Raw genomic sequence first — 25282 nt, 5'->3', positions numbered from 1 at the left:
TTGACATTTATAAGGGCATGGGGTGACCAAATTGTCTATAATAAGGTGGGGCAATGATAAGGGGTTAGCAGGTATAAAAAAATCAATAAACTAAACAAACACACACAAAAGGCAGTTTTGTTAAATAAATGCGCTTTCAATTTGGTCGATTCAAAAGTGCACGCCTCCAGGTGGCTTCCTAATATCGGCAATAATCAATGATCAGAACGAGGAACGAACAGCGACGAAGACGACGAACGCCGCGCGCCTCGCGTAGTGACAACTCGCAGCCAATGGCGCACGCCCCACCCCCCCCCCCAGGTAAGATGGCGGCCGTCTTCACACGCCTCTGTGACGTCACGCCGGATATCCGGCAACCGTCCTCAGCTTTCACTTCCGCGTTCGCCGTGGGGGTCGAGGGGTCGGGAGGCGGCGCCGCGTGAAGGAGACGGAGGTGAGGAGGGAGAGGGAGGTGAGGGATGGGGAGAGGGAGGTGAGGAGGGAGAGGGAGGTGAGGAGGGAGAGGGAGGTGAGGAGGGAGAGGGGGGTGAGGAGGGAGAGGGAGGTGAGGAGGGAGAGGGGGGTGAGGAGGGAGAGGGGGGTGAGGGATGGGGAGAGGGAGGTGAGGAGGGAGAGGGGGGTGAGGAGGGAGAGGGGGGTGAGGAGGGAGAGGGAGGTGAGGAGGGAGAGGGGGGTGAGGGATGGGGAGAGGGGGGTGAGGGATGGGGAGAGGGGGGTGAGGAGGGAGAGGGAGGTGAGGAGGGAGAGGGGGGTGAGGGATGGGGAGAGGGAGGTGAGGAGGGAGAGGGGGGTGAGGGATGGGGAGAGGGAGGTGAGGAGGGAGAGGGGGGTGAGGAGGGAGAGGGGGGTGAGGAGGGAGAGGGGGGTGAGGAGGGAGAGGGAGGTGAGGAGGGAGAGGGAGGTGAGGAGGGAGAGGGAGGTGAGGAGGGAGAGGGAGGTGAGGAGGGAGAGGGAGGTGAGGAGGGAGAGGGAGGTGAGGAGGGAGAGGGAGGTGAGGAGGGAGAGGGGGGTGAGGGATGGGGAGAGGGAGGTGAGGAGGGAGAGGGGGTGAGGGATGGGGAGAGGGGGGTGAGGGATGGGGAGAGGGGGGTGAGGGGGGAGAGGGGGGTGAGGAGGGAGAGGGAGGTGAGGAGGGAGAGGGAGGTGAGGAGGGAGAGGGGGGTGAGGGATGGGGAGAGGGAGGTGAGGAGGGAGAGGGGGGTGAGGAGGGAGAGGGGGGTGAGGAGGGAGAGGGGGGTGAGGGATGGGGAGAGGGGGGTGAGGGATGGGGAGAGGGGGGTGAGGGATGGGGAGAGGGGGGTGAGGGATGGGGAGAGGGGGGTGAGGGATGGGGAGAGGGGGGTGAGGGGGGTGAGGAGGGAGAGGGGGGTGAGGGATGAGGAGACGGAGGTGAGGAGGGAGAGGGGGGTGAGGAGGGAGAGGGAGGTGAGGAGAGAGAGGGAGGTGAGGAGGGAGAGGGGGGTGAGGAGGGAGAGGGGGTTGAGGGATGGGGAGAAGGGGGTGAGGAGGGAGAGGGGGGTGAGGGATGAGGAGAGGGGGGTGAGGAGGGAGAGGGGGGTGAGGAGAGAGAGGGGGGTGAGGAGGGAGAGGGGGGTGAGGAGAGAGAGGGGGGTGAGGAGGGAGAGGGGGGTGAGGAGGGAGAGGGGGGTGAGGGATGAGGAGAGGGGGGTGAGGAGAGAGAGGGGGGTGAGGAGACGGAGGTGAGGAGGGAGGTGAGGGATGAGGAGAGGGGGGCGAGGGATGAGGAGGGGGTGAAGCAAGAGGGTGAGGGTTGAGGAGTGAGGAGAGGTGAAGAGAGAGTATGAGGGGTGAGGAGAGAGGGTGAAGGTGAGAGTAAGGAGAGAGGGTGAAAATACAGGCTGAGAGTGAGTGCGTGAGGGTGAAAGTCAGGGTTATGAGAGTGGGGGATCGTGTGATCGAGGGTGAATGAGTGAGAGTGTGTGAGAGGTTTAGGGATTAAGGTGTTGCGAGTGTGTCTGTGTTTGTGTGCGGGAGTGTATGTAAGTTGGTGAGTCACAGCAATGCCATACCCTGGCCTGCCAGGAGAATGCGTACCGGCAAAATGCGTGCTAATCTCCGTTTAATCTCTATAGGATAGAATGTCGCCCCTCGTGCGTGGGTTTTCTCTGGGTGCTCCGGTTCCCTCCCACATGCATGAACATCAATTGGCCGAAAACACCTTAATTTATAGAGGACCGCAGATCTTGGGCAATTATTGGCAGCACCGGCTCACTGCCTGGCTGCAGTCTACCCACTCGTATGTGGTTCCTCGCGTCTCTCGAGTCATTCTCTTTGAGAGTGAGCGAATATTATTAAAGCCGCGTCGATGTAAGTGACAGCAAGTTTTCTGTTAAACTTGGGGTGCGGCATGGATTCCCTTGGTCCCTTGTGCAATTTAACATCTTTATGACCACATAGTTCATTTACAAGAACACCTGTACTGATTTGAAACATTCAAACTGGTCTGCCCATGATCCATGCTGGGTTTGACCAGGCTGAATTGTGTGAGGGGCTTACAGTTCCTTTTGAAATATCTGGCAGGACACAGTCCCATGAGTGAGCTCCTCTTGCAAGCGAGGGTCATAGAAGCCACATGCCCAGCCATTGATTGCATGCCCATGCTGCTTGATCTTGCGTGTGGTTTCATTAAAAAGTATGAACGAACAATTCCAGTATTTAGCAATACTATACCGAGTCACTTGAGTGTTGATTTTTTTCTGGGCAATTTTATTTGTGCTAATGAAAGGTATTGGTTTCAAAAAATGTACACGCTCGTTTACATATTACCTATGCAAAGCATTTATTTCAGCGTTGATTCAATCGATCATACATTTTTAATAAGTATTTTTATTCACATGTATTAAAATGTAAAAAAAAAAATCCCCAATTAATGGGACATTTTTGGCATGGATGTTTTCCTGTTTATAATTCCACAACCCCTACTGACACTTAGGACTGGAATGTGTAATGACATGCACTGTATTCAATCGTTGACTACGAAAGTTTAATGAACACACAAGTAGCACATTGACCATATTGCCGGTGCTTTAAAAATAGACTTAAAATTGTCTTTTTCAGGAAAATATCCTCACTTTCCTAAGATTTAACACGTTGGCTTGCATGCGATGAAGAACAGCATCGTAAGTGAAAACTTATGCTAGATAAAATACACGTTTCGTCTGAGTGTCAAATCTAGCATCTGATTTTGTGCTAAAATGTGAGATGTCTGTAAAGAACATATCCTATAGACATGTGACAGCAAATCTTAGATGTTAGTTGAGATAGAGCAAAGTAATTGGGAAGTTAATATACAATCCTAGAAAAAAACAGCTGAACTATCACTGTTGGTCATGCTTGCGTGCGTTCAATATCACACAAGTTAAATGTTAGCATGGCATTTGAGTTCTCTTCCAAATAACAAGAAGATTCATGAAGCGAAATACACAGTTGACATGTATAAAAAGCAAGCCGACGATAATGAGACAACCAGCGCAAGTGTAATTGCACGAATAGATGGCGTAAATCCTCAGGCCGAACGAACCCAACATCCCAACCCTACCCCACAAGACCCATGGCTGTCGTCAGGAAGTGCAGCAATGGACGATGAACATCGGAGAATTGGAAAGTGGCTGGAAGGCAGCAGTGGCTCGCATGAAGGCCGGAGCGATGCTTCAGACTGTGCCGAAACGGCACCCGCACACTCAGCTTGCTGTGCACAACTCAAGCCTCTGTCCCACCAAGTGGCTGGACATGTGGATGGGAAAAAGAAGGGCCTCGGTATGGCATAACTTTGTTAATTTGTTTTAAGAATGTTTGTAGCGTGCATTTGCAAAGTGGCTCACGTTTTAACTCGTTCATGTCCCATTTTTTTTATCATGAGTGAAGTTATAAAATCGATTCAGGATTCACTTGTATATTGGACTGTTTTATTTCACTTATAACAACAATTTAAAAGCTCTGATACCTATTTGGCAAGAATTTTACAGAATACCTAATTCGCTGTCTTCTGTACAGACATTCATAGGGCTTCTGTCATTCTAAATACCAATTTTAGATCCTCAAAATCATTCCAAAACCAGACCATTTTCAACTATTCAATCCCTCCCCCCCATTAAATGGGATGTATGTCATGAAATATGAATCACTGAGTTGGAATACTTGACCTGGTTTCAAAGCTGATGTTATCTTCCATTACACAAAATACATTATAAGCAAGTTCCAAACGTTGAGGTTGGGATTTCTGGTGGCGTTGCCACGGATTGGCCCCGCATTGCGGGTTGTGTGCCACAGGCATGCGGCAGCACCCCGACGGCTCTGTGCTGAAACACGTGCAGCCCCCTCCACGGGGACAAAGGGAGGTGGATTTCTACAAAACGGTGAGAACGGTGCACACCAGCCAGTGCATCGGCTAACACCCTACAAGCACCGCTTGCGTGTTGACCATTTCTTCTCTCAAGATTTGTCTACATGCTGATTTGGGAAATTTCAGGATTTTAATGAGTGAGCTACAGATGATTACGAAATATTCAACGCCTGAAGCTGCCTGCGCAGTAAGTAGTGCGTGTGGAGTGCTTGAGAGAAGAAATACTCAACGCGTGACCCAACCCAGAAAACTGCACTTGGATTACAAGCGGCCGTGAAAATGTATGTGTTAAACTCTACCGTTGCAGGGTGCCATGGTGGTGAGATGTTAACTACCTCGCCTGGTATACAGGAGGTCGTGGGTTCGACCCTGGTGCCTGTATATTTGGGGTTTGCGTATTCTCCCTGTGATCGCGTGGTTTTCTTTATCCGTGTCCTCCATTTTTTTCCCCTCCGTATTTAGAAGCATGCGTTTAGAGTATTTAGAGTATTTTGCTGCTATAAATTTACAGGTCACGTCTGAAAAGAGCTATATAACTCAGTGGGCCTTACCTGGTAAAATAAAAACAAGTTTATGTTTTAGTTTAGATACCACTGGATGTATTGGGGAGGATTAGTGCAGTGTGTGTTTGTGGGTATTTGAGGCAAGAGTGCTCCTCTAGTCCTGTATGGATCAGAGAGCTGGACCCTGATCAGTTTGAAAGTAACTTGTTGGAAATTCATCACTGGGGTATGTGGCATGACAGGATAAGCAATGCACAAGTCCGGAAGAGAATAATGACAGGTGAATGGTGTAGATATGATTAGCAAAACACTTGCAATGGGCCAGACATGTGCAGGGTGGGGGAGGGCAGCTTAACGAGACAGGCGTTGAAGTGGTCTCCACGAGTCCAGTCGCTAAGGGGAAGACCTAACAAGATGGTGGAGATGGCAGGGCATATCTTAGAGGTGATGCATGTCAATGTGTTAACTACGCAGCAGCCGCGGGATCTGGTGGAGGGCAGGGAGTGTTGGTAGCGAGGAGGTGTGGTGTAGGCATCGGCCATGATATCACCCCTTTATCTAAATGATCACAGTGGCCTGCGTCTATGAGCTGCTGTCATGCACACAATTCTGTATTTGCGTGTAAAGTGGGTTCACATCACAGGGAGTTGCTTTTCATGCTGAGAACTAAAACATCACCCCTTTTGTATATCGATGTAATCCACTTGGAGATTATTGTTTTCTCTGAAATAAGGGGAAACATTCCTTCATCTTTTTTTGGTGTGCACCGTGATCAAATATGGTTGCCGTGTATGCAGTTCGATAATGGTAATCCAATATTTTCTGTCTCTTCAGGTATTTAATGCCGAATGTAAAGACGAGAGAATTATCTTCCTGCGAGAACAAGTTCCAAGATTCATGGGCACATGGATACCTCCTAATTCTCCCAATAGTATCCTTTTTATTCTTCTCATTTATTGGTTTATGTATTATTATCATGCTCATTTACCAAGGAAAACCTCGTGGAGTCTCAGACTAATTTTCAAGAGGTTCCTGCAAAGTTTTCACAGTAGAGCAGTGTGTTGCTTTGTGTAGTCCCAATTTGTAGGTATTTTTTTCAGCATTGGGATATTTCCCCAATAGCGGTTACATGATGGGCTTTTTCTTCAATCAAGGGAGAAAGCTAGAGAACTTGCAGTAAATCATGCAGACCAGGGTAGAACATACAGACTCCACGCAGAAATGTGCCCGAGTTGGGAATCGAACTCAGACGCTTCTTGCTGTGAGGCACAAGTGTTACCACTGTACCATCCTGCCACCCAAATAATGGTATAATTGTAGGTATTATTTGCGTGTTTTTCGAATCTGTTATGACCTTGCTTAATGCAAGGAATGCATTATTACAACTTGAATAGTACTGCTTGCGGCTGGTTGATTTGAAGTTTTGGGCCTGTGCTCAGCAACGGTATTAAAAGTAAAATGCATTGTGTGATGTTTCTTTAATGTAAGCCAGCTGTGTATCTGAAGTTAGAAGATGTGACATGCAAATTCAATAAGCCATGCATTATGGATGTGAAGATGGGACGCCAGAGTTATGATCCGTGTGCCTCACAAGAAAAAGTGGACTATGAGCGGGCCAAGTATCCCCTTATGCAAGAGATCGGATTCCTTGTTCTGGGCATGAGAGTCAGTGTTACTGTCACACTTAAGAGTTCGCCTCACTGTTCACAACATTCACACATATATATATCTCGATATAAACGAATGTAAAGCAGTTGGGTTTATTAATGACCCAGCGCTCACCATTTCACTCAAGTCGTTCGCTCATCAGTGGTCGGTCCCCTCCTCACTACCCTCCCATTAGCACCGTTGGCTCGTATTGTGCTAAATAAGTTCAGCATACATACATTCTTTAGCTACTACCATGGTTATTTTCACGTTGATACCACCACCGACAATGAGGGCTCGGTCCACCAGACACTGACTGTTTTGTCTCATCTGCACTGTGCTCAAGCACCACAATTTAGGTCACAACAACTCATCCACTCGCTCAACAACTCCTCACTCACCACACTGCAGGTCACACCAATTCTGCGTCTTCCCTCACACTGCTCAACTTTAGAATTCCCTCCCATCGTCTCTCTTCCAAAGCTTGTATGACAACCTTTCTGAATTCAAGAAGTATGTCACGCTCTTTATCTGTTATAACTTTGAAAGGACTGTTGCTGGCCACTTGATGTTTTGGGCTTTTGGGCCTGTGCTCAGTAACTCTAAAAAAATATATAATAACTATCACAAATTTTGTCAAAATAACTTCCAGCAATACGACTTAAATGTGTTACTATATATGCTTAACGTGATGTTTGTGTAAGACATTTTTATTCCAAATTAACGTGCCTGTAAAAGTTACAACGTGCTGATGAATTGAGCACTTTGCTTGGAGTGGAGGCTTTTATACGATGTGTTGACAACAGGAGTGATTTTCTCAATCTGATCACAATGACCCACGAAGCAAAACATGAAGTAAAATAATTCCGTGTAATGTAATTATTTTGATTATGTAGAAATCTAAACATGGATCGTGTATTCTCTTCAACCGCCTACACACCGTTTCAGAGCAATGCAGACGTCCACTGTGTGTAGGATCGCCACCTTCCCGGGTTTGACCTGGACATTCTGGGAGAATTGGTATCTGTGCTCGGGTGCCAGGAATTGATTTGTACTGAGGTCTGGTGGCGCTAAAAAAAACATTATCGCAGTAAACTGCATGGTGTTATTAGACCCAGGCTGACAGAGAAACACGTCTGGGTTTGGTCTACAGTCGAGAAGGTGGCGACCCTTCTGTTGTGCTGCCAACTGCTCCCTTTACTTTCCTCTGCAAAAGTGGATTGGCTGCTTTGTGCTATCCACCACTATATAACATTTAAAAACACTAATTTTATTGTTGCTTTGTTGGTCTACGTGTGTTGCATTATTAATTTCTGCTTAACATTTCAATGTTGATTGTGAATTAGTTGGTGAATTGTAATCCTTGTCTTATGCAATTGACTGGCTTGTTTCTCCTTTTAGGTTTACCAGCCTGAAACAAACACTGATGTTGTTTATGATAAATTCTTTGGCAGAAGTTTAGAGCCAGATAATCTCAGAGAAGGTGAGGAGTCTATTCTTAATTATGTTTTATTTTAGCTAAAGCAGTTACTCTGCACACAGTGGCGGCTGTAGGAGCTGCTCTACACACAGAGGGAACGCTTGGAGTTGCTCTGTGCAGAGTGGGATCAGTTTTAGTTCCTCTGCCTATAGTGGGACGTTTAGTTGCGGGAGTATTGCCACTTTAAGGTTTGTGCATTCAGTTGATTTTCTTGTTTGTACCCACAGGCATTTCCAAGTTTTTCCATAATGGGCATTGCTTGCGGTTGGATGCACTGGAGTGTGTGATACAGAGGCTGGAGAATATTTACACTTGGTTTCAACAGCAACGGATATGGAATTTTTACAGTAGCTCTCTGCTCATGGTATATGAAGGAAATGCTCCTCCTCAGACCGTTCATTCCACACGGACAACATCACCAGCCACGTGTGAGTCTGAAGCAGCCAGCAGAACACATGACGGGTGTACACACAGCAGGGCCTTTGGAAGTGAACGTGACCCACCGTTAGCAGTTCACCCTATTGCCGCCACCGAGGCAACCTGTCATGAGCAGTCAGCTGTGCCTGGTCCTATTATTGATGTGCCTCCTGGCAGCATTGGTTTAGAAGAGGCAATAATCGGCAATCATTTTGTGAAATTGTGCACCTCTGTGGATGTTTGCCAGCCAAATGTTTACTTGTTGCAAACAAGTAATTCTGATACTCAAGCTTCCTACGTGTTTGATTCCTGTTTGGACAACACAAATGCAGGTTGCTTATGCAGACAAGTGGCTGAGTCTCGCACCAAGGATGTTCACAGAGACTACGCGCGCTCCGTCGGCACGGTGAGGACTTGCAGGCAACACGTGGATGTGAAGCTGATTGATTTTGCTCACGCATTTATCTCGGAAGAAGTCGACGAGGGCTACATTTACGGACTCAACAATTTGATTGCAGTGCTCAGGGAAATCCTGGAAAAGGCAGGAGATTAGTTTTGCCATGTCCTTCATCCGACAAAAAGTGTATTATATTTTTAGTCAAACCAAGCGGTCTTCCCTATGCGAATGTAAATAATGAATTTGTGTAAACCTAAATTTGTTCTAATTACATAAGGCTTGGAATAATTTGTCCAATTTTGTGTTAAAACATTCCAACTATGAAACGCCATGAAAAATTTATTCAGGTGCTCAATATTTCTGTTTTATTGAGCTTAAGGAAATAAGCATAAAGGCTCCTGTTAATAACTAATACTGCAAACATGTATGTTGCATACGTTCAAGCTATTTTATTTGAGCACTCATTATAGAAAAGTCGACTCACGTGAGAGTGTGATTGAATAGGTCAAGACTAAACTTTGCAAGAATGATATTAGCCTTCGTACATTGGAAGCTACTTGGTATAATTGGCCTTTACCGCTGTCTTCTTGGAAACTGTCTTCCATTAACATCTTAAGAGAGATATTACACAGATGTAATTGCAATTGATTGCTAAATCGCACTGCATCACTGCACGCACGCCTGTCCCATTCCACTCACTGGTTGACATTCAACGCTGCCTTCATGTTTTGAAGTGTAAACTCCCAAAATCATTTTCACCATTCAACTATAATTAAAATGGTTCATCAGCAATGTAAATTCTTGCTTGATAGCTTTTCTGTTGCAAAGCACTCAATTCATCATCATTGTTATTATTTACCGTATATATCTTACATTTAACGTTACATATGAATGATGAAAATAATACAAATTAACAGCTGCAGAGCCTAGTGATCACCATGGTGATTTCTGTCGTGATCCATCAAACCATGCTGTCTTCCATGAAGTGAATATTCAAAAAAAGGAAGTATGTTGTGTTTGTGCTATGGATGTAAACACAATTGTTGCATTTCAGCGCTTACAACCATTTTAAAACTATAATTTAAAACATTGATAATTGCTCGTGCTATGAGAATGCACTCGGCCAAGTTGCCATTTCCAACCCTGTCGGTACACTTTCGTTTATTTAACTTTTAGCTAATTAAACAAATGGCTTTGTTCATTTTTATCATCTTTCTATTTCCTTGTTTTTAATTTCGTGACTTATTGCAATGCTGAGTGTCTTATATCGTGCTTTGAAATCCTTGATGAGATGCACTTTATAAATATTGTTATATCGTTGTTAAAGCTGTAATAGCTCAAATTTGGCTCTCAGCTCAGTGTTTGAATATTGAATGAATGTCGGCTATTGAATTGAACGAAGCCTGTTAGCAAATTTGGACCGCGACACCAACGGGCAATGGCCTACTCCTTTCCTATGATGCCACAGGATCTTTAACCTCCACTATGAAGCAGGCGGTATGCATTCACAATGATTACACCTGCAGTATTAACCAGGGTGACCTGCCGGATTTGAACCACGAACCTCCGCAACAAGCAGCGAACGAGCTACCGCTTGGCCGTGTCCACCGCTTCATGTGGCGCGCGTCTGTAACGCGAATCCACACTGGAGACGGTGCAAGTGGCACTCGGCACGCGTGCACAACTCGGCTGTTCGAGCAACGTTTGCATCGGTCCCGTCAACGTCAATTTGACAGCAGTGTGGATGTTGTGCAGTGCGAGCAGTGTGGTGAATCGTGAGTGTTTATATTATTATTGTGCCCTGCCATGCCTGGAAAATTGACATTTCTGCTCTCGATCTCAAAAGCTGCGGATGTAAGCCTTTACACCCCAGTAATTTGATGATCTGTTATGACCCATGGCGTATGGCCCTTTGACCCTAATGTCACTTCTCAAATTATGTTCCTGCATGGTCAGACCACATATTCATTTCTTACCTTTTATTTGGGAATGTTACATGTAAATAGTGCAGTTAACTTTAACACTCGCAACTCCATATCTTTCAACCCGTTGTGCCGACATTACATTACACAGCACATTTTCATTCATATCTGAGGATTGACTCGGACTTAAATGTTCTTATATTGTGACTGTTTTTATGCGGAGAGAACACCTCTGTTGTTTATTGATTGCATTGCTTGCAGATATTGTCATCTGGAAGATGAGTGTGAGATCAGAGTTTTTGGGTCATCTTATAGTTTTGAGAGGACGTTTGACTTTAAAGTGCAACTCAGAACTTTTCTGATTATCCGATCGGACCAATTCAGTTTAAAACTAAATAAATTGGATTCACCCTAGGCTAATTCAATCGTATATACATCATTATACCTGAAACCTCAACATTGGTTATCTTAGTGTTCTATTTATCACGGTTGACATTGTTAAAAAATATAGTTTATACTTGATTGTTGTGAAGAAATTATTGCCGATGTTTCATGCCCACTTCACTTTTAAAAGTAACACAGTGCTGGGAAACCGCATGGGCAGCACTGTACATAGCACAGTATTTTTGTATCCTGGAATTGCCTCATTTTTAAAGGACAGTGTTGAATAAATACAAGAATAAGTGTATTGTCCTCGGAGGTACCATTGGTGCAAAATGGGAAGCATTAGTTGGTATTATCACACAAACGCATGGTTATTTAAACAGTGCTATTCCATCCAACAACCACCTGTCCATTCCTACACAATCAGTTTCATATAAAGTTGATTGAGTGTTTGAGACGTATTACTTCCGTTCATGAGATGAGTCACCTCTTTAAGGCGTTGCAAAGAGATGAGGGTATTTTGCTGACATACATGTGCAAAGTTTAACTTTATATGCAGATAAAGCAGAAACTTTCCATAAACTGCACTAAATTGAGGAAGGAGGGTATAGAATTTTGGTGCAAATTGAAATAAGGTTTATTTTATTATGTTTTATTTTATTATTTTATTTCCATTCTACGTGACTTTACCGAAATAACCAAGAAGAAGGTAAATCCTACTTGTGCATGGATTCTGTAACCCTTTGCAACAGACCTTGCCCTCTTTAAGTAATGTTTAAACGCAGGTGCACGAGCTACTATGGCATGGATTATAAACAGTTAACTCACAATGCATCACCTTTAATTGATTGTCGTTAGCCCATGTCAGGCACGACACGATGCATTAACATTTTCGACACTAGTTGGGAATCGTGCAAAAATGCAGCTAACCAACGTACTGTATTGAACTGTAATTGGCTACAGAGACCTGGAGTAACGGGACAGCGTGTTTAACCATTGCCCTGGCCAACTGCTTTGCAAGCCCTAGTTGCGCTCGATCCAGAGGCAACAGCCGCGCCAATGCCAGCCGAGTCGCTCCTCCGTGACCCCGTCCCATCCCACCTCCACCCGTGCAGCTCCCCCATCATGTTCCGTCGCTGGATTGGCGATCTAGGCGAGGTTGTGGATGAAAGTTGTGGGGAGTGTTGTTAAAAGATGAATTCAGTTTTAGACGTGTTTAAGATAGCAAATGATGCAGTGTTAAGCCTCGCAGAGTCGGCGCGACCCAAGATTGGCCACCTTCCCGAACAGCAGAGCTTCTCGGCCTTCTTCATTCCTCGGCACTCACTTTCGAGGTGGCTCGCTTTTCGCAGCACACTGAACCAACAACAAATCGTTTTAGGTCCTAAATCCAAAAGTCGATTGATTGTGGCCGGCTGATGATCTGTGTGCGTCTCTCAAGCGATACGCCGCTATGGACGATCTTTCCACCGTCATGCAATTGTGGATTTTCCACAATCGCGTCGTGTGTCGCTCTCTTTTTGATCACCACCGCGCCTCCCCCCCCCCCACCCAGGTCTCGACGCGGCGCCTCAATTAGAATTGCATGCGCACGAGGCTCTGATTTAATCACTCACCCGGCTCAGCCGATTAATGAAGAGGGGAAGTTGTGTGTTTTGTGTGCGTCAGTCAGTGCGCATGAATGTGTCTGTGTGTGTAACCGATAATTGTTTTCTTAGGGTGGCCATCTGTTCGTCTATTTAATTATGTTTTTGTAGCATTTCTGTCCGTTTCCAGCTCTCATTTTGATGTCTGTGTGCCTGGTCTAGTTGTGTTAATTATTTTATGAATTGTGTATCTGGGGCTTTGCTGCCACCGGTGATTATGAATGGCCGCTCTCGAGGTGGTAACACGGCGCGGGGTGAGGTGGCAACGGGTAAGGGCAAGAAGGCGGGCCTCCTTTATAGAACGGGATATGGCAGTGTTCACGAATGTTCAGAGGGAGCCACTTTCGCCGATAAGACATGAGTGTGAGGGCCGCCACACGTTTGAAACAATTGGGGTTGGACGGCACGATGGATTGTTTCCACATTTGTATATTGTCGGGGACCGCACTAATGACCACCAGTGGCCCGCGGGCCTTACAATGAAGAACACTGGTGATGATACAAACGTGGCTTGGTAGATGAACGAGGCGAGTGGCATCACGGAATGAGCACCTCGTTGCTGAGATGACCTCGTGGCTTCACGACGAGGAGTCGTGGATGAGCATGGACGCAGGTCCAGATGGTCCGGTCCAGGCTGTGTGGCTGTGGAAAATGAGCCGAGAAGAGTCGTCTTGGGTATGCAGGGCTATAGTGCACATTTACTGTAATGACAATTACCCCACAAACAGAAAATACAAAGCTTGTCAAGAGTGTGGTTGGTTTTAGGGTTTGTTTTGGTTGAGAATCTACTGTACATAAACTTTAATATGGATGACAGATTCGCTTATTCTTGTTGAGAATACTTGATTTGTGTTTGCAAATGTTTTTTTAAAATATTTTATTTTCAAAAGTGAATGTTTAAATGTGTGGCATTTAGTAAATATGATCGGGCAATTATTGGTGTTTGATGGTTCATTATTAATCGTGACGATGTTTAAGGATGACAGCCGTTATTTAAAGAGTTGAATCATTTGAGTGGATTTAACTCAATGTGTTTTCATTGGTTGTTCGCGGTGTGTCAGATTGCTATAATTCTACGCTAATGCTGATTAAAATGACCTCCACTCTTTTATAAATGACTCAATTGAAATTGCCTCTTCACATGAGCAAAGGGGACGCACTCCACTGTAGTGGCCGCATACTGAACCAGTGATGGAAATTCCGTATTCCCGTGGTGGGGACAAGTTTTTTCGGTAGGATGACCACTCTTAATTTTCCAGAGCGGTGCTCATTTTTATTACCTCCAGAGGGAGGACGATGGGCCGAGTCAAAGGCTGGCTCGGGTTTGAGGCTTGTAAGCTGGCACTTAGCACATCGCCAGAGTCATTTTAATTTGTGAGGATTGTTTTTTTTCGGTTATCAACCATCTAAACCACTGCTGTCCACCATGGTGTCTTGCACGCCCCCGTGAAGAATGATGTTGCCCCGCAGTGACTTTCACAGCCCTAAAGCATTTTACATTATAAGCAACAATAAAAATATATATTTTTAAAAATAACAAAACATAACTGGAATGGATTTACCGTATTTAATATGCTTATCAGTTCTATTTAAATTCGTAATCAAATGTCAATAAACTATTTTAACAGTCCAAATGTGTCGTATTCTGCCTGAGAGAAAATAATGCCTGGTCTTGGTGACGCTGTTATTTGTCTGCATGGCGCGAGCGAGGGATGGACAAAAACACCACACATTGGTCACATTGGGGTTTAAGTTCCGATGGATCAATGTTTTAACATCGATGTTCATCCCTCCAATAATTACATCGGAACATCCATGTCTTCATTCCCATGTGATTTTTACTCTGAAGGAGGAGGGAAAAAACTGGTCCCTCTCACAAAGTTAGTGGGAGGTGTGTGTGTTGTGCACTGTAGATCGGTGTAACATTTATGTTCTGGAAAATAGGCGTACGTTTGCTATTTGGTTGGGTGTTGACCCTTGAACAACAGCCTCCTGCACACTCTACATTTTCTTTGAAATTGATATTGTCTTCTTATACATGCTGGAAATTAATGTTATTTTGTGTAGTGTTCACCTAGTAACAGCAGCCTTCTGCATTTGTTTTACTGTATATGTTTTGTAATATAACTTTTCACATTTTTTCCAACAAACGTTGAAGTGAAGGGAGCTGTCATGGTGTAGTGGTGAGCTCGCTGGATCTGCGAACCGTAGGTCATCAGTTTGATTCCATCTCCTGGGGTAGATGTCCTAAATCATTGCATTCATGGCTAACTTTCCACTGAAAACGCTTACCAGTACCTGACTTTCAGAATCGGTAACCCGATTATAAGAACGGTTACCGGTTAACTGTTACCAACTCTACCGAAAACGCATGTCCGTTCTCAGCTGAGGACCTGGTGTACCCGGACAACATTCTTGACGGGTGCTAAAATCGCGATTTTCACAAAGGGACGACAGCCTTCATGAAAAATCTTCCAGCCAAGGCGAGACGTTTGGTATCTTCGTAGACAGGGTACATACCCCCCTAGAACGGCAGAGGAATGCCACTTCTCTTGTAAAATCAGTCACTTCTCTGGCGATAAACTCATGAACACTCTGTCGCGGAACTGCATCATGGGTAAAACAACACACGTGAGCCAGACAGATGGTGGTCGACTTGATAGACGCGTCGCAGCCGTGTTGGAGCAAATTCACGGGAATGCACAGAGCGTCATTGCGGTTTGGGGATCGTCCATAAATGACGTCACGCGATTTTGGACGATTTTGCCCCCCACCCCTCGTCACACGGCGTCACAAAAAGTCAGACCCCCCCCCCTCAAATATGACGTCACAAAGCTCTGTCCCCCCCCCCCCCCCAAAAAAATAAATAAATTCCATTTTGAAAATAAAACATGCTTCAAATCGCTTTAAACTATTGTCATTGTAGTGCGTATTTAATGTGGCGCTGCACTCTGATGTTGTAGGAGAAAATTTATTAAAAGGTATATTTAATTAAGTAGAATGTGTCTATATTGATTTATAGTTGCGCATTTTGATGTGACGTCACATTTCTCAAACCCCCCCTTCCCCCTCGTCACACATCGTCACAAATGTCTGCCTAACCCCCCCCCCCCAGGTGAATGACGTCATTTATGGACAGCCCCTTAGCCAGAGCAACGTGCCCGGTGTGATGGTGCTTAGTGGCGCGCATCGTGATGTGTTACACCACTGGGGGGTGCCCCAGAATCGTTGAAGTGGAAGAGAACCCAAAACAGCCGTCGCCGTTTCAGTTTCATTTATTAGGTATAGCCCTGTGAGCCATTCGGCTCTTGAATCGGGTGCAACCGCAACAAACAAAAAACATGAACAAGAAAACATCTTAAAGTGACTACGCGCAAACAGAAAAATCCAGGAAAAAACAGCAAAATGTTCCAGAAAAAAGCACCGTACACCAACGCTGTGTGCAAAAATCCCAATGGGATGCAAGTCAAACAACAACAACCACAAGACAACTTAGATTAAAGCCATCAGTCTAACTCCGTACTACAACAAACAAACATGGCCAAACCAAAAAACGTTTCGACATCACCAAAATAAAGCCATAAAAGCAATGTAACAATGATCATAGGAACTGTGACCGAAATTTCACAATAAACGACATAACATGTACCACCAAAACCCTGTAGCCATAGCTGGCTGCATGAGTCACTCCACAACAGCAGGAGCATCAGTATGAGCGATGAAACGAGTTGAGAGTGATTCATGTGTTCACGCCGTGAAATCGTATTCCCAAACGAAGCACTTGAGTTCGTTATGTTCCAAGCATGCACCCAGCAGCAAATTTATTTTGAAGCGATTGTTTCAGCTGCCGAACCGGGAGATGGAATCGAAACGGCGAACTTCTGCGATGCGAGTCCAGCTCGCTGATGATCATTAACACCACGGGAGCTCCATTCGCTTCTCAGTTAAAAGGGTGAACGCGTGACGTTTATTGCTCGAGACGTTTCTTTGTGCGGCAAACCGGTAACCATTTTTTCTCTCTCACGCGGTTACCGGTTATGCATAGAAATAAAGCGTTACATCCCGACTCCTGCTGATGACAGGTCTCATCAGGTTATCGCCGGCATGTGCAGGATCACCAACATCTCTCCCAGATATACGTATCTCTCGATACACAAATTATTGTTCATGTGAGATAGGATTATAAAAGTGTAGACGCCACCCAAGAAGCATGGGCAGTTGTTGGGAAACATTTTGAGACATCTTTACTGAATGTTTACACAAAGAGGAGGACACCTCAATCAAAAAGAGTGATGGAACTGACTTCAATAACCGGAGACCACAGCCTCTGATCGCCCATATACAGGTATCCCTCGATTTACGAAAGGGATACGTTCTTCAAATACTATGCATAAAACGAATTTAATAAAAAAAAATTAGGGATGTGATTCGGACAGTCATTACATCTTTACTCCTAATGTAAAACTATACACATATATCAGTTTTACAATATAAAAAATAATAAATACAAAAGGCCAAAAAGATTAAAACGATTAAATAATGACTTATGTAAAATATAAATATTTTTTTTACTTTTTATCATGTAAGGCCCACTAAGCTATATAACTCTTTTTCAGAAGCGACCTGGCCACAAATGACAGCTCAACGCAGTGGCTAATCACGTGAAAATTTATATCAGCCAAATACTCTGAACGCGTGTTTCTAAATGTGGATTGAAAAACCGGAGGGCCCGGAGATAAGTCCACGCGACCACGGGGAGAACGACATGCAAACTCCAAATATACAGCAGGCGTCAGGGTCGGGATCGAACCCACAACTTCCTTTTCAAGGAACTCACCAAAAGATCGGCATGTTGGAATGACTGGAAATGTGATGTTTGAGGTGTTACTGTTGCACTGCTGGAATGTCGCGAATGGATGATGCAGCCTCCCGGTGCTGCTGCTTGTTTGACATTTCGTAAACGCGAAATTTCGTAAACCGAACGTTCGTTAATCAAGGGATATCCGTTCGCATTGTTGCCGTGAATGTTGACGTCACAGAGAACAAGATACACACAACTCGTGGAGGCCATCCAACCACGTGAGCAGGCGGGGTTTAAGAAAGGTTTATCTACACATGACGTGCATCAGATGCTGGAGAGAGAGAAAACTCATTCATTGGATTAGGGAAAGAGGAGGGAAACTGGCGATGATGATACGACGAAGATTATAACACATTGAACGTCTCTTGTATGCAAATCGACCACGCAGGTGATACATTTTCTTATACTATTACGAATTGTATATGCCAACAGATGTATATAAATTCAAGTTTGCTGCAGAATGGAACGTCATATCATCACAGTGGAAACCAACAGTCACGTATTCAGCATGCATGCCCACGATGATGATATGGCACATTATGATTTGCGATTTCACACGCAATTTACATGAACACCGTGGCATACTGAAAATCACTACTGACCGTGCAATACACCTCTACGGGTGTGCATTTGCATAGTGTGATGCTCGCTATAACATGGCATACACAACACCCGTAAATTACACACCGCGCCTGCATGTTGGTAAAACAGAGAGAATAGCACTATCACATGTGACGCCTTATTGAAGGTCTCTCCACCCCCCCACCCCCGCCGCACACCACCCCATACGGATGGCCGTTACCAGCGGATTGGATGTGCATCGACAGCACGACAGCAATCACCCTTCCAGAGAGGGGCCGCGTCGTCGGAGATGGCCCGGGTTTGTGCGCGTGCGGCTATTACGCTGGGTGCCGGCATAGCAGACGCGGCTGGTGAATTTGCGACTCGGCGCGTCTCTGGGGAGGGCAGTAAGTTACGCAAGCGCGGGTTGCATTGCAGCTGCGATGGGACCAGATCTGCTGAATAGCGCCTCTCGCTCGGCATTAAAATCGTAACAACCTATTTGGGTTTTTTTTCCTATACATAAAGGGACGTTACCCCCGAAACGTTGTCTATTATTATGATGTATTTTAAATGCGATGCTTTATTTTTTTCTTGGTATTCCCTTTAAGGCCACGGTGCTGTTGACGAATGCGTTTGCGTGTGTTGTTGGTGTTTGCGCGCGCCACTGCCAACACGAGCAGCAGCAGCAGCAGCGCCAACAAATCATGAATCCAAAGCGACTGGCGTTTGGAAGTTTCCAACTAATTATTTGCCACACGACGACATCGTCGGCAGCGGCTTACATCCCGAATTGCGTGACAAGCGAAGCGGCAGCAGTCGTTAGCATAATTGATTGTGATTAGGCCCAGCATAGTTCGACTGTCCAGGCGATCCCGATCAACTTTAGTGGACGCGCCAGCGGAACGGGGAAAGTGATGCAGCCCCGCGTCGCGCATCCACGTTCACATTTTAATGCTAACATTGAACAACAAATCCTTCTTTTTGTAAAGCAGCTTGTGGTTTAACCTTTGCAGAAAGGTTCTTGCTAACAGGCTCATGATTATTGCATGAGGAGTTGCCAGGCAACGGGGACTGTGCGCGGCGTGCGGAGGAGGAGATGGGGGAGGCGCCGTCTCCCTCTCTCTCCTCCTCTCCTGCTCTCTCCTCCGCTCTCTCTCTCTCTCTCTCCTCCGGCGTCCCGCGCCGCTCTCCGTGTGCCCAGACTCCCGTGCTCCGTGCCCTCCCAGACACGAGGTAAGTGGCGTCCGCCCGGAGCCGTCGGCCAACATCTTCACCTCGGCCCCGGTCCATCCCATGGCCCCTTCCACGCCGCGTGCTGGTGATGCCCACGTGACGGCGTGCGGCACAACAGTGGCGGTGCTTTGATAGCTCTCACATGCCACTGCATCTCGAGATTATGATGATGGTGGTGGTGGTGGTGACACACAGGGAAGGAGCATGCGCATCGCGGGCATGATACGGAGTGTGTTTCTATCGCTAAAGGCGGGTGCCATGGATGTCACTTAAGAGCCACGGGCAAGAGGATTTTCGGGTGCTCGGCCGGGCGGGAGGATTCCAGGTGAAGGAGAGCGACCTCTGTCAGAGCGGAGGCCGCTGCCGCTGGCGGTGATGGTAGTGGAGGGGGTTGCTGGATCAGCGACGGAGCACGTGTTATTGTGTTGAGCGAGATGCGAGAGGGAGATGGGTGATTCCGCACGATTTGAATCCCACAGCGATATCGACCACGTAGGGTTGAAAAACAAATGAGTTTGTTGCATTAACGGTGACCTGAATAACGAACAAAATGTAACGGTCAAAAAACCAAAGTGGTTACCGATTTGCCGCACATACGTGGATGTCTAGCAATGCGCATAGCACGTTTATCTCTTTATCTGAAGAAAAAAACACAAAGCTGCCTCCACCACAGTTTATTGATCAACAGCGCACTGGAGCTGCGGTCCAGAGGTCGTCGGTTCGATTCCATCTCCCGGCGAGGAAGCTGAAACAGTGGGCCAAGTTTATTTCACCACCCCTACCCCGCCGCCGACTCTGTCCAGCCATGAGTATAAATACATTGACCACGCTTACATCGACCGCCCAGGTTAAATACCGGCCGAGCGATGTTGTGGTGGGGTAAAGTGTGGGCACTTCCGCCTCTTCCCAGATGCCCACTCAGCGTGGAAGAGTCGAACAGATGCCCGCTAGGGCTCGTTCGCTGCCAGCGGCGGTGGCGCGCGCAAGCACGTGCCGGGCTGCACCACCACCACCACCATTACCTTGCGTGCTGGTGGTGGTGCTGGGCTGCACCACCACCACCATTACCTTGCGTGCTGGTGGTGGTGGTGCTGGGCTGCACCACCACCACCACCACCACCATTACCTTGCGTGCTGGTGGTGGTGCTGGGCTGCACCACCACCATTACCTTGCGTGCTGGTGGTGCTGGGCTGCACCACCACCACCATTACCTTGCGTGCTGGTGGTGGTGCCGGCCTGCACCACCACCACCATTACCTTGCGTGCTGGTGGTGGTGCTGGGCTGCACCACCACCACCATTACCTTGCGTGCTGGTGGTGGTGGTGCCGGGCTGCACCACCACCATTACCTTGCGTGCTGGTGGTGGTGGTGCCGGGCTGCACCACCACCATTACCTTGCGTGCTGGTGGTGGTGGTGCGGGGCTGGACCACCACCACTATTACCTTGCGTGCTGGTGGTGGTGGTGCTGGGCTGCACCACCACCACCACCATTACCTTGCGTGCTGGTGGTGGTGCTGGGCTGCACCACCACCATTACCTTGCGTGCTGGTGGTGGTGGTGCGGGCCTGCACCACCACCATTACCTTGCGTGCTGGTGGTGGTGGTGCAGGGCTGCACCACCACCATTACCTTGCGTGCTGGTGGTGGTGGTGCAGGGCTGCACCACCACCATTACCTTGCGTGCTGGTGGTGGTGCAGGGCTGCACCACCACCATTACCTTGCGTGCTGGGGAACGAGGGCACATTTCACCACGCGGTGATTTAGGCCACCGTACGGCCCGTGCCAATCGGTGAGTCCGTGACTGGCACTCCACTGGAAACGAATTCGGTGCCTGACATTCAGAACGGGTAATCGAATCTGAAAACGGTTACCGGTTTACGGGCTGCCATTTGACAACCCGAGTCATATACTACCTATGCATCCTGCACGCTCATCGCACCAGCATCATCATCCCACTCGCATCATCATCATCCCACGCATGCTGCCTCCATCTCCATCATCCCACGTCACTCCCCAAAGCTGCTTTGGTCGTCTTATTCAAAACAGATAATCCCACAATCCGCCTCCTTCACATATCTGTTCCTCCAGCATAAAACACGAGCATTCATTTTCACACATCTTATCAGCCACATGTCCCTCCCGGGAGTGCATCATTTCACCAGAATTCGTTCAACAGAAACTCTGGAATCGTTTTCGACATTCAGTGCCTCATCAGCAGAACGCCGTGTGGCTGATGGGATGTGAACAAAAAATAATTTTGTTTGATGTACAGGAAGAGACATGGCAAGGAGGCGGAGTGTCTGCTGATTTATTGTGGTACTAAAACTATATCAGGGCACATTTGGTAACATGCTATGTATATGCTGTTTATGCTGGTGTCGCCAAAAGATGGGTGTTTATATTCTCAGTTCTACAGTCTCTAGCTTACCCGTTCTCTTTATACGCGCAGTATTTTATTTGCTTACCGTACTGCATGCAATATATTCCACCCTGTACACTTGAGTAGAGTGAGATGAGAGGGTGGAGGTATGAGAGTGCGTGAAGGGGAGTGGAGTGCGATGAGAGGGGAAAGGTAGGAGCGTGCGTGGAGGGCAGTAGAGTGAGTTGAGAGGGGAGAGGTAGGTGAGTGCGTGGAGGGGAGTAGAGTGAGATGAGAGGGGAGAGGTAGGAGAGTGCGTGGAGGGGAGTAGAGTGAGTTGAGAGGGGAGAGGTAGGAGAGTGCGTGGAGGAGAGTAGAGTGAGATGAGAGGGGAGGGGTAGGAGAGTGCGTGGAGGGGAGTAGAGTGAGTTGAGAGGGGAGAGGTAGGAGAGTGCGTGGAGGGGAGTAGAGTGAGTTGAGAGGGGAGAGGTAGGTGAGTGCGTGGAGGGGAGTAGAGTGAGATGAGAGGGGAGAGGTAGGAGAGTGCGTGGAGGGGAGTAGAGTGAGTTGAGAGGGGAGAGGTAGGTGAGTGCGTGGAGGGGAGTAGAGTGAGATGAGAGGGGAGAGGTAGGAGAGTGCGTGGAGGGGAGTAGAGTGAGTTGAGAGGGGAGAGGTAGGAGAGTGCGTGGAGGGGAGTAGAGTGAGTTGAGAGGGGAGAGGTAGGAGAGTGCGTGGAGGAGAGTAAAGTGAGATGAGAGGGGAGAGGTAGGAGAGTGCGTGGAGGGGAGTAGAGTGAGATGAGCGGGGAGAGGTAGGTGAGTGCGTGGAGGGGAGTAGAGTGAGTTGAGAGGGGAGAGGTAGGTGAGTGCGTGGAGGGGAGTAGATTGAGATGAGAGGGGAGAGGTAGGCATGAAATGAATATCTTGAAGATGGTGACGGTACTCACAAAGAAAAACAAAGATCCCCCTTATAGCCAATAACATAGGTGCTGTTTGCGAGCACCTATTATGGCCAGCACGGCACCCGAGGGTTTGAGTGACCAGCACCACGCCCATCTAGCTGCCTTTTGCCTCCCTTTTTGTGCTCCTCATTTAAGGTGGAGTCGTCCTAGGGGAGGCCCAGATCCGGTTCAGATATTCGCTGCTGAAATTGGTCATGAGCCACTGCGCTCCGGCTAAGCAACAATAACAACCGCCATTCGTCACCACGACGCTTGTGCCAGGTCATGTGCACCTTGAGGCCACGTGATATGTCGAACGCCCGCTGGCAGGAGGTCATGGGGCAGACCCAGGTGCCACGGGTCGACTAACTGAGATGGCTTAGATGACGGCTAAGCAATGCACCACCATACACACACATCCGCACCGATTAGCGTTTCCCTGAACTTCACTCATTGACTCCTCCACCCGTGTTGAGGATTTGGTCTGAGACACTGCTTCATCTCATCCACGCTGTGTTCATCCACCACCTGCAGGTCACAACAACAAACTCATCCACTCACTCGCTCACTCAATCACTAACTCTCCTACTCATTCACCCAATAACCCATCCACTCACTCACCCACTCACATATCCACTCACTAAATCACTCACCTACTTATCCACTCACCACACTGCAGGTCATCTCACTTCTCTTTCTGCTTCTTCCTTTGCGCTGCTCCACTTTGAATTCCCTAATCCCATCACCGTCTCTTTCTCCCAATCTCTCATAATAATGATAACCTTGCTTAATAAAAACAAGAGTTTTCTTATCTTAACGTAATTTATATAACTGTCATTTGTTACAAATTCGATGGTGCTGTGTGTTGCTGACCACTTGGCGTCTTGGGCTTGTGCTCAACAACTGTGTAAAATAAATGCATATACTTTATATAAAACACACACGAGTTGAGTTTGTGTAGAAAGTGGGGGTAATTTTCGCATCAATCGTGGGTGGAGGAGGCCCTGACTACAGACCCTGAGTGTGCGGGGAGCCCAGTGCGTCTGGGGGGCTGCGAGTTTCGGGGGGTGGTGGCGTGGAAGCGGCCGGGGGGGGGGGGCAGGGGGGCAGGGGGGCCTGCAGCATCACCCACAGCCTGGGCTCGGTGTGTACCCTACTGGCATTCAGTGATAGGAATGTGAATGCGGAATTGCCGGTAAGAAACTCTCTTCTATTCTATTGCGTATGATGGACGTATGTTCAGGAGCTGAATGGTCAACGTCGAGGTCTGTTGGCCACGACGAGAGGGCTTCAGCAGAGTATTCGTGCAGGTTCGTCCTCCTCCTCCTCCTCTGTTGAAGGAGCGCATTCCACAGTGGGCTTACTCTATGGTCCATAGTTTGGGTTCCACTCCGTTCGCCAGCGTTCTTCCTGCTGCTGCTGCTGCAGCCCATTCTCACCGCCGTCTCCCGTGTTTGGTGCTTGGTCTGAGTCAGGGGTCGGCGACCTGCGGCTCTTAAAAAAAAAAATCTGTTTATGGAGGACCGTCTCGTATTCGCGTGCATTGCGGCTCTTGAAATATTGAATTTTTTTTTGTCCGAATTCGAACAAAAATGCCTCTGGTGGCCGATCCCCTGGTCTGAGCAGTTGCCATTGTGGCTACTTATTTGGCGATGTTGCTGCTGCTGCGTTGATAGTGACTCACAAAACAAACTGAATACATTGTTCACTTTGCTATTGAGGAATGTGTAAGGCAGGGTTACTGAGGAATGTGTTGGAGTTACGTGTGGCTACGTGTTCTGCGTTACTATTCGCGAACGAGAGCGCGGTATTTCTGAAGCCTGCGCCGCATTGCCGAGATGTTAACGACTTCGCCTGGTACACAGCTGGTCGTGAGTTCGATCCCGACCCAGACACCTGCTGTATATTTAAAATGTGCATGTCTCTCTCTCGCCGTGGTCGCGTGGATTTTTTTCCGGGTCCCTCGGTGTTTCCCTCCACATTTATAAACATGTAGAAACATGCTTTTAGAGTATTTGGCTGCTGTACATTTTCACACGATATCATTTGTGGCCAGGTCACTAATGAAAAAGAGCTATGCATTATAGAGCTTACCTCGTAAAATATATATTTTAAATAATATATTGCCATGGTACTCGAGGTGGTGTATCATTTCGATTTGAAGCTTTCGTGACTGCAGGGATTCATATTCTTGGTTCTTTCGGCAAAGTCACGCAGAAGGGAAATAATAAAACAATTTAAAACGTCGTGAGAATTTTATTGTTTAATTGGTTTTATTTTATTATTTCCCTTCTACGTGACTTTACCGAAATAACCAAGAATGTGGTGTATCATGTTTCTCATTTTTGGTTTGTACGTCACAGCAGGTAATATATGCTGATCAAAAACATTCTTAAATCATCATATACGTTGCCGTTCGTTTTCAAGATCAGTTCAAACCCAAACATGCCTCTTTATTCTATCCACTTCTGTGTCCCATCACTTCTGCCGTGTCCTGTCTGTCTGTGCGGTAGTTTCCTGAGCAGTGTCCCTCCAACAGACATCTCCGATCGTTTAGGCAAT

At 47.2% G+C, this 25282-nt stretch overlaps 2 protein-coding genes across 18 annotated transcripts in view; both read left to right on the top strand.

The window, feature by feature from the left end:
- The first annotated feature begins 329 nt into the window (after positions 1–329).
- IPMK (inositol polyphosphate multikinase) lies at positions 330–14393 on the top strand. 5 transcript variants are annotated; one of them, XM_032949627.2, is made up of 8 exons: positions 330–433; positions 3079–3140; positions 3568–3777; positions 4291–4376; positions 5701–5797; positions 6359–6531; positions 7915–7996; positions 8221–14393. In XM_032949627.2, the coding sequence occupies exons 3-8, from the start codon at positions 3597–3599 to the stop codon at positions 8961–8963; spliced, it is 1362 nt and encodes a 453-aa protein (XP_032805518.1). In that variant the 5' UTR covers positions 330–433; positions 3079–3140; positions 3568–3596; the 3' UTR covers positions 8964–14393. The 5 variants fall into 5 exon arrangements, with proteins under 5 accessions (XP_032805518.1, XP_032805513.1, XP_075921723.1 ...); XM_076065608.1 differs by having other exon boundaries at positions 332–433; positions 3079–3777; positions 8221–8421; positions 8743–14393; XM_032949622.2 differs by having other exon boundaries at positions 3079–3777.
- Positions 14394–18403: 4010 nt separating this feature from the next.
- Positions 18404–25282, top strand: part of LOC116940200 (protocadherin-15) — a 112212-nt gene continuing 105333 nt past the window's right edge. For 7 of the 13 annotated variants that reach the window (XM_076065602.1, XM_076065595.1, XM_076065603.1 and 4 more), the window contains exon 1: positions 18601–19417. The gene's annotated coding sequence lies outside the window, so the exon portion shown is untranslated. The other 6 variants (XM_076065604.1, XM_076065601.1, XM_076065593.1 and 3 more) reach the window with 5 other exon arrangements.

The sequence above is a fragment of the Petromyzon marinus genome, chromosome 8 (genome assembly GCF_048934315.1).
Source record: "Petromyzon marinus isolate PM22_M1 ecotype Great Lakes invasive population chromosome 8, UKy_Petmar_22M1.pri1.0, whole genome shotgun sequence".
NCBI classification, from domain to species: domain Eukaryota; kingdom Metazoa; phylum Chordata; class Hyperoartia; order Petromyzontiformes; family Petromyzontidae; genus Petromyzon; species Petromyzon marinus.
The sequence above is the reverse complement of the archived record's forward strand: the minus strand, read 5'-3'. Positions and strand labels throughout refer to the sequence as shown.